Here is a 9,361-nt window from a genome sequence, read left to right on the forward strand (position 1 = left end):
CTCGGTCTGACTTTGTCATACTCTTCAGTTTCTCTCTTGTCTCAAGTTGCATCATCCTTTTGTTGAAGACCTTGGATAATTTTGTGCCTCCCTTTGCACATTCTCTTTTCCACCATTGGGAACAACTTCAAGCTCTGATTTTTTGGCTGTTGTCTCTTTACTCCCTTGGTGTTGCCTTTTTTGGTCACGCATTCATCTGGTGAAACCAGTGGTATCTCATCCCTTCCAGTTCTTCTGCTTGTGTCATTCCTGGTATGATGCATTTAAGAAGTGGGTTGTCTCTGGCTTAGCGGAGGGGAGTTGATGATAACTCACTACATATTTTTAAATATTTCCCTGTGATTCAGAACCATCAAGCTGTTCTTCATGTCAGCCTTTGTAGCCTTATGTTCTTACTTGCTGTTGATACAGCCTTTCCCTCCTATTGTTTTTGTGTTCAGCAGTTGCATTTTGGTTCAGGTATGCTCATACATTGACCAGTGCTGTAGCATGCTCATCTTGAGAGACAGGGAGCCTTTGTATACTGCCTTGGTAAAAAAAGCAGGATAAAGATCAAGCAAAGCTAATGGTGAGTGAATCGGAGAAGCAGGACACTTTCCTTAATGGTGAACTCATCCTGAACAGTTCACACCTGAGGAGTATCTTTGGGAATTATTTATGATTTCTGAAGTTCAATCCAAGTTGCATTCCAGCTTGTGGGGCCTTTCATTTTCAGTACTGTTAGTCGTCAACTCTTATCCTTCCAGACCAAATACGTTGTACTTGATTGACTGTTCCTGTGCCCACGGTAGCTTCAGCTGGACTTGGCTGCATGACAGTAGTTGTTTTAGTGCTTTTCCAGCGCTTCTGTGAATGTTCTGATGATTGTAGGGAGAAGTTGGTGAATGTGGAGAGGGCTCTCTTAGTGTTGGCATATATGTGACTTGCAGTGAAAGTGAAATAAATTGCATTTTGAGGTGCATTTTGTTCACTTAAAGTCACACATATGATGTGAAAGAAAGCTGAAACTCCTGTAGGATTCCATTGAGGTTAGTGACAATAAAAGGAAGGGAAGGTTTTAAACCTGTTTGAATCGAATCTATAAGAAAGATTTGTGAACGAGCTCCTTTGATCCTGTGTGTAAATGAGGAACACACTTCCTCGCATACTCTGTCCTTTTTCTGTCCCCTCCTATTCTATGTCTTTCTTAGGTTCGAGTCTTTCTCACTGCCTTTGTTGTTCTTTATATGTGCTTTAGCTGTAGCGGCTATGTGCAGCCCTTGATGACAGGTGTCACTGTGGCAAGTCTCTGTAACATATGCTGCATTACAGCTCCATACGGCCTCAGCCTGGCTGAGTTTGCTGCTGTTCATCCCTCCATTGCTCCTTGCATGTTGGTTCTGCTTCGGCCCTTCACCTGTCATGGCCAAATAAAATCTCTACTCTTTCAGTGTCAGGCTTTGTTTTGTGTTTGCAATGGTCTTGCTTTGTGTGACACTTTCCAGGACTCTCCTCAAGCCCCGTTTCTCTTGGCATTCCAAGGAGCAGTCTCCTAGATGTTAGGTCCCGAGGAGGCGCAGGTGTTGGACTGTCAGCTCTTTAGTGTCCTGCACGTTCCTTTGGATAGGGACTTTGTCCTCACTTCACTTTTTGAGATGTCGTGTAGCTCCCTTTGAGTACTGGTGAGGTGGAAGGAAAATTGTGAGCAAATCACTGCAATTTACTTTGAAGTATGAGAATGTGATAGATGAGTGTGGAGCACTTAACTAATCAGAAGCTGAACTAGACTGTTTCTCTCTTTCCTTAGGTTAACTGTAATGGCTTCACAATTGAAGATGAAGAGCTCTCTCATTTGGGATCAGCCATATTTCCTGAGTAGGTTAATTTTACTATTTTTAAAAATAAAAATAAATTATTTAAAAACAAAGGTTCTCTCACATGTATGAAAGTAGACCTGTACCAAAATACATTTAATTAAGCATTTAATATTCATTTGTCTTGTTTTAAATATCTTTAGCTAATAAAATATGGCAAATGATTTGCAGCAGTTTTTCTTGAAAATCTGGTAGTTTTGGTAAAAAATGCACTTGTAATTTGTTTTGAGGCTTAGATTGTGAACTATATGCAAGTTGGTAGGAAACACTTAGCTAGCAGGTACTGGACAGGGATGTCATGTAACGATCGAAGCGAAATAACAAGGATTGCAGGTGACTTGCTCGATTCACGACTTTCTGTTTTGGCTGGGTATAATCCTTCACTTGGTGTTCTCTGAACAACATCCCTTCTATCTTGGTTCCTTTGCAAACAGTAAATCCCTTTCATAATTTCTTTCAGGCTCCTCAGATGTTTTAAGAACTGCTATGACAGTGGAAAAATAGGTACAAGCTCCTTGGCTTTACGAATAAACTGCAGGTGTTAAGTGTAAACGGCAGTTCATGGACAGGGGCTCACAGCTCTCTTTGAGGCTGAGGAACATTTCTTCCGTTTAAGTCTGTCCTTCCTACTTAATGTTGTAGCAAAGGAGGATATTTTCTTCCCCTATTCTTCGCAGACTCCATACTGAAAGTATTATCACTGTGTGCTTAGGTTGACTTCCTTGTGAGGCATAGATTACTAGCAGTTTATCAATGTCAAAGTAATCTGAAACTCACAGGTGCCCAATTAAAGCAGGACCTGATTTTGCTAAGTGCTGCATACAGACAGTAGTAGATAGTCCTCGCTTCACAGATTCTCCTTCTTCAGGCAGGTCTGTCTGAAGTCCATATCCCTGATCTACAGATTGGAAATTGAGGCCTTGAAATACCCAGGATCAGAGTCATGGTGGGGAGAGGAGAGTAATGAAACCAGGATGTGCTGGAAACGTGTCCAACACCATTCTTTGTAAATGCTCAGCATGCAAGAGCCAGATCTTTCCTACTTAACAGTTATTCCTGTGAGCTAAAAAGACTGAAGAGACATTATTTTGGTAGATTGAAAGAGAAAGAATTAAAATCAGACATGTTATCTCAACTAAGCAGCAAATTGCACTTTCTCCAAGTTGTGTAGCAAGGGGGAGTGCTTTCGTCCAAGTCCAAGTTTTCGTGTAAGTCACACGCTGGTACAACAGACAGAGATCTCTTCCCTTGCGCTTCAGACACAGAGGCTGCTTACATTTGCACAGAAGCCAGCTAAAATTTCAACACCCATCTTAAGTTGTGATGCAGCAAATTACTTTTGTTTTCCTGTATTTGCTTGTTTCCTTTAACTTAAATGAGTTTCTCTTTCTTTCTCCTCTGAGGAGAATAGTCTGTCTATCACAGGTCCCTAAGTAGGATGGTGATAGTCAAGCTGTGTGAACACCCTGTCAGCTGTCCTGTAGCACTATAAGAGTGGGAAAACAATAACTTGCCTAGTCCTGCAATAATAGGATTTAAAAATGGTAATGATTCATTAGCACAGGCATTCTTTGTATCATTAGAGTAAATAGCAGTACAACAGATTTTCCCAAGGTTACCTTCATGTTAAGCCTCAGAATAAAAACAGCTTGAAGAGAGAGGCCAGCTCAAGCTTTCAGACTGACTTGTTTTGTGAAGTGGTGCTTAACTTTTTGCTTTTGGTGTTTGGAGGGAAAAAGGTTTACTTTCTTACTTTTGCAGTGTCGCATTGATGAACCATAGCTGTTGCCCAAATGTGATTGTAACTTACAAGGGGACCTTGGCTGAAGTCAGAGCTGTTAAAGAGATTGAACCTGGAGAAGAGGTAAGTGCACTGTGTTTGAATGGACTCTGTACGCACGCATCGTAGAAGTAGGACACGTTCTGCTTTCCAGGATTCGTTTCAGTTAGATGACAATTTAGTACTAGGGGGGAAAGATCTCCTGTTTCTCAGAGAATTGCAAGATGTTGCTTTGGAGAAGTTGGGGTGGCTCTGGAGGACTGAGGTGATTCCTGGAGGCAGTCTCCTGTTTTGTACTGAAACAAGGGAAGTGCACCTGCAGCAGTCACTGCGTATCTGGCAGCCTCTGTCTCAGTTACCCATCTGTAAAATGAGGCTGAGTTTACTGGTGTTTGGCTGGTGCTTTGAAATTCCAAGATCAAAGCAAATTATTACTGCTATAATAGTTCCCAGCATAATGGTAATGTATTGAAATTGGAGCCAGAATAAACAAGGTAAATGGGTACAGATAAGTCCTCTGACTTCTGTTTGGACAGAGCATCCACAAAACATGGGACTCAGTCATATCACCTCAGCAGCGTTTGCTAGGAAGTCACAGAAGAACAAGGGTGTGTTTTGAGGTGGAGTGAAGCTAAATAGTGATGGATAAAATTCAGTGAAATTGAGTAAGGCTCTGGGTTTACCCGGAAACTTTCTCAATCAAATAATGAACTTGGCAGGGAGTCTTCAGCAGCAGAGCTGCTTTTTGCTTTTAAAAAACAGAAAAAAAAATGTTGAACAGAGTTGAGGAGGATGTTCAAATATCTGCAGGGGATGAAGATACGGAACATTCTCTCTGGGGGTAGAGTTTGCATAGAGTTTCAGTGGCTCGTTTGTTAATTTAGCGGGCAAGGTGAATGCTGGTCAAAATAAGTCCAGATTTGATTTTGATAGCTCTTACTGCTTTCTGAAGTGTGTGATACCAGTTTTGAAGAAGGGGGGAGAGGTTATTTTTGTGGATTATAGCTGTTCACCATTGTGAACAAAGCGAGTTTAATTGCTGGAGCCAAGGGTGAATGACTCAGGTGAGCAACTTCTTTTTGTGCCATTTACTAACGGTGATTTGTCTGTCATGCTGGCAGTCATTGCAAATGCATTGTAGTAATGGACAGGGGCTGATCCTGGTTCTGGAATTTTACTGTGGAATCCCAGACCTTTTCAGCATTTTTGGGGAGAGCTTACTGTGAGAGGTAGAGATGTGGAGCATTTACCTTGCTTGGCATCTTCTTTTGATTGAGTTGTATCTTAGAATCTGCCTCAGTTCTCCAGGACCTCGTGGCTTTTGCACAATTGCTTTTCTGACACCTTGAGAATTTTATAAACGTGAACTCATGGTTTTGCTTGGGCTCTGTGCAGTCCTATGGCCTGTGTCTCCATCTTCAGGTTTAACGTAGCCATTGCATCACAATATTTTCAAAGTTTTTGGCTGTTAAATGCGGTTCTTGCATTTTGTGTGCTTTGAAAATAGGGAAGGGAGGAGAGGAGTGTGAGGGAAAGTGTGAGATCACACAGAGTAAGAAGAAGGTGTACTGTATGAAATTGCATGTACTTTTTACTTTAAAGAAGAAAGAAACCTTAAGCATAAAGACTGAGCAAAACATTTCAAATAACTAGTAATGAGGAAAGGGAACTAAAGCTGTCCCTTGGTCTGCAAAATGATCAACTGCGCTGTGCATGTGACATGTTTCTTGGGGGAGATCTCATTTTAACACCAGAGCATTAAAGCTAGTCGCAGGGGTTCTTTTCTGAAGAGCATTCAAATAGAGGAAAACTTAAGAGTAGGGTATGTGAAGGGCCTTTAAAATGTTCAAAAGCAGGTTTTCTTTGCTTTAAAATATTGCTGCTGAAGTAAATCTGATATTCATTCTCCTAGAACTGGAGCACTGGGCCTCTCTTCTTTTCAGAGATCTGAAGGTCTTGTCCTAAGTTTCTAAAGCTACTAGTGACTGCTGTTGCCCCAATTTTTGTAGGTTTTCAGAAAGTAAAAATTGAGATCCCAGCCTCCAGAAAACCAGGGCACTGTAATTTATCCTAGGCTGGATACCTGAAATCATTATTTTACTTCTGAAAAGTAGGCATCTCTCTGTAATCTGACAGGAGCCTGACATTTATGCTGTGATGTTTTCCTTATCCACACCTGAATCTTGCTGTCCTGGGTTTAAGCCAGGGTAATGTTTGAGGGAAATTCCATAATCAATAGGAAAGGAAACACGTTACTGTCAAATGGCATTCACAAATGGCAACTTGTGATGCTGCTGAGAGGCTTGGAATGTGAGTGAACAGGTAGGTGATGTGGCTGCAGGGATCCACAAGCTGTATGGATATATAGTCATCATACTACATATACCAGAACTAGTAGTAATAAATACGTATAGTTACACTGCTTTTCACTGACTGCTGTGGTTTTTTACCATATAGGTTTTTACCAGCTATATTGACCTGTTGTATCCCACAGAAGACAGAAATGACCGGTTAAGAGATGCATATTTCTTTAATTGTGATTGCAGGGAATGCATTACGAAAGAAAAGGTAAAGTAATAAATAAAATTGGTGTGAAATATGCTTCCGACCTTCAAGGCACCTACCCAGGTCCTTAGATGTAATATTCTATCTGGTGTAATTACATTTTGGAAAGTAGGATAACAGAGAGGGGGTGGTTTTGTTTTTCTGTCTAGAAGACTTTCTGATACTCATTCTTTCCACTGTAATCATGACACATCAGGAAATCTCCTGGTAGAGGACTATTTAAAGTTGAGCTACAAAGCAAAGATCACAACTCTGTTAAAAGTAGATAATTACACTGTGTCTATGCTACTTGGCCAAAAGAGTTTAGCTCAGAACTTGTTTTTTTTTTAACTGCATGTTTTCTACCAACGCCCAGCAAGTGAGTCTTGCTTGGGGCGTTTCTAGGGTCCTGCTCTGGAATAGAGTCCTGCTGCAGTTCTCACTTGGGTCATCTCAGACAATTCTAGATGACGTTGTGCGACATTGCTGGGTGGTTTGGGGACCCAGCAGAATCTGCGAAACAGGCTTTCTGCTAATGGCATCATATCAGTCTTCTCACGGACAGGGTGATGGGTTACAGCCCCTTGTGATGTGTAAGCAAGATTTATGTTCGTTAGACATCACCTGGTGCCCTTCAAAGGGCAAAGGCAGGCATCCGGACAGTGTTTCTTGAAACAAGCTGTTAGTTATTTTGGAGGAAAGCACTTCTGGGGGGGAAGAAGTACCCAAACCAAATACTGAAACCGGTGTGCCTGTGTAACCATTTGGACCTTCTTCACTGGAGGTCCTAGGAGAATTGAGCTTTGGGTGGCTCATCTGTCATTCCAGCCAAGATCAGTCTGGCTGGCATTGTCTGATCCTTAAGTTCCAGATCATTTTCCCCACATTTTCACAAAGATGTCCTTTTGACAGCTGCTTCCCAAACTGACCAATCATCTCCTTCCTCTAAATGGTGTCATGTTTTATAACTTTTTTTTCCAGATACTACCCAGTATTTGTGTTTGAGGCCATTCTGTTGATACCATAGTTGTGTTTTTCCCCACAGTTACCTTCATAATTTTGCCAGTGAGTTTAATGAAGCCAGGATTCCATCTGTGATTTCCAGCAACATGTTACTCTTGGAATCACCTGTCTCTCAGCCTCCTTCAGCTCTGGAAAGAGTCCCCTGTAGCGCTCTCATCTGGCAGATGAAATAATAAAGGAAAAAGAAATCTAGCAACAATGTGAGGCTTAAACAGCAAAAGATTGTCTCCAGATTGCAGCTGATTCTTCATGATGTAGTAAGTTAGATAGAAAGATAAGAGCAAGTGGAGCTGTCCAGCAGAAATAACAAAGGATGTGAAAATGTAGTTTTGTCTGTAGATATGAAGGATCCTCTTGTGTATTTAGTATAATTTCACTTTCCACCAAGCTGTCACTTGGTGGTAGGCCCAAGGTATTCAGGCTTTTCTAGCCTTAAAACTAAATTTGTTTTAATCCCTAGTCTCTTGGAAGTAGCGAAATTTCCTGTGTAAAACTGCTTTCATCACAAAATCGAAAAGCTCTTGGATCTTTCAAAAGAAAGGGACTTCATGGAAGTAGAGAATGGCACAGAGGATTCTAGGATTCCCAGCCAAGGCTTTAGAGAAAAATTGCAGGTGCACCTTGTACCTTTGTTTTTACATTCTTTGAAGAGCTTAAGTTCCCATCTGTGTCTTTTTATTAGAGTAATTTTGGGTAGCAGGTGCGCCTTTATTTGTAGGGCTTGGAACCTGCATTTACAGTGTCCATTGTGTTTCCTTCAGGATAAAGAGAAACTGGAAATCCGCAAGCTGAACGATCCTCCATCAGCGGAGACAGTACGGGACATGATCAAATATGCCAGGAACGTGATTGAGGAATTCAGGCGAGCCAAACACTACAAATATATCCTTTCTGTCACCCTGATCTGCTGGCTTGATGTGTGACCTAAAAATCTTACCTGCTGGATTGCTTCAGAAGCACCTGCAGGAGAAACACTATGAGCATTAGAAGTTAAACATACCTCTGTCCTCTTGGTGTCTGAAGAGTTGTCCCTGCAGACAAGGGGCAGTTGAACATTTTTGGTGCTGTGGGATCCCTGTCTTTTTGCCTTCCTGTGCGGTTCTCAGTTTCTAAGAGTGCAGCATATGGCTGGCTCCACACAACAAGCCAGAGACTAGAGTGAGCAGAGGTGGGTGCTTCATACTGCTGTCATACTGCCTGGTTTTGAGAGGCTGTTGCTGATGGTCACAAGCCTACCTGTCGTAATGGTTGCGCGATGCAGACAAAAACGCAACATTCATTGGGCCAGAAGCAGACCAGGCTATCGCATGCCTGACCCAGTACCCACTGCGTGGGGAATTTCACTCCCCCTTCTTCTGACACAGTGCTGGTGCAGTGGTGATTCAGGAAAACTGCTTTTTTATTGCTTTTTAAATCTGAAAGCTAATTCTGTAGAATATCTGAGTGGGAGGAGGAATAATCTCATGAGCAGAGTACCCCTGAGTATAGAGTAACTCTTAGAGGAGCTCTGGGGTTGTAGCACAGGTATTTTGATGCCATTTGAGAGAAAAGAGGGCTTCTCAGAACCATTCTGAACAAGTTTAAATCGATTCTTCTTTGGCACTACCAGGTAGTTATCTAATGAGAGGCTCTCTATTTATTTGGTTCCTTGACTTCTTCATACCTCCCAGTGAATTACTGGAGATCTGTGAACTCAGCCTGGACAAGATGGGTGCAGTGTTTGAAGACAGCAATGTTTATATGTTACATATGATGTACCAGGCCATGGGTGTCTGTCTCTATGTGCAGGACTGGGAAGGTGCACTGCGTTATGGGCAAAAAATTATCAGACCATACAGGTAAATACGAGACTCAAAATATATATATATATTAGTGCTCTAATTCACTAATCTGAATAATTAAGACAAGTTTGGGCAGAGATCACTTCTCTTGGTACGTATTGTATAAGCACGCTGCCCATGTCATCACCACTCAAAAAGGAATGTTCAAATGCTGGGACAGATTTTGTTACTGTCAAAAGGTGGCCTGCAATATATAGCAGAAGGGGACTCTGAAATCCTTGCTTTGAGTTCTCAAAGTAAGTTTGTACCACCTTCGGTACTGTGCTAGTTCTGCTTAGCTAGAAAAATAGTGTTTTGGGTTGGTGTTTTTTTTTTTTTTT

At 41.7% G+C, this 9,361-nt stretch overlaps 1 protein-coding gene across 1 annotated transcript in view; it reads left to right on the forward strand.

Moving 5' to 3' along the window:
• Positions 1 to 9,361, forward strand: part of SMYD2 (SET and MYND domain containing 2) — a 26,393-nt gene that overhangs the window by 13,334 nt on the left and 3,698 nt on the right. Inside the window, exons 5-9 of the mRNA XM_010078577.1 lie at positions 1,787 to 1,854; positions 3,615 to 3,717; positions 6,091 to 6,201; positions 7,962 to 8,082; positions 8,864 to 9,038. Of these exons, the coding sequence (XP_010076879.1) occupies positions 1,787 to 1,854; positions 3,615 to 3,717; positions 6,091 to 6,201; positions 7,962 to 8,082; positions 8,864 to 9,038 (578 nt within the window). The remainder of the gene's footprint in view (positions 1 to 1,786; positions 1,855 to 3,614; positions 3,718 to 6,090; positions 6,202 to 7,961; positions 8,083 to 8,863; positions 9,039 to 9,361) is intronic.

The sequence above is a fragment of the Pterocles gutturalis genome, unplaced genomic scaffold (genome assembly GCF_000699245.1).
Source record: "Pterocles gutturalis isolate BGI_N339 unplaced genomic scaffold, ASM69924v1 scaffold6818, whole genome shotgun sequence".
Lineage (NCBI taxonomy): Eukaryota > Metazoa > Chordata > Aves > Pterocliformes > Pteroclidae > Pterocles > Pterocles gutturalis.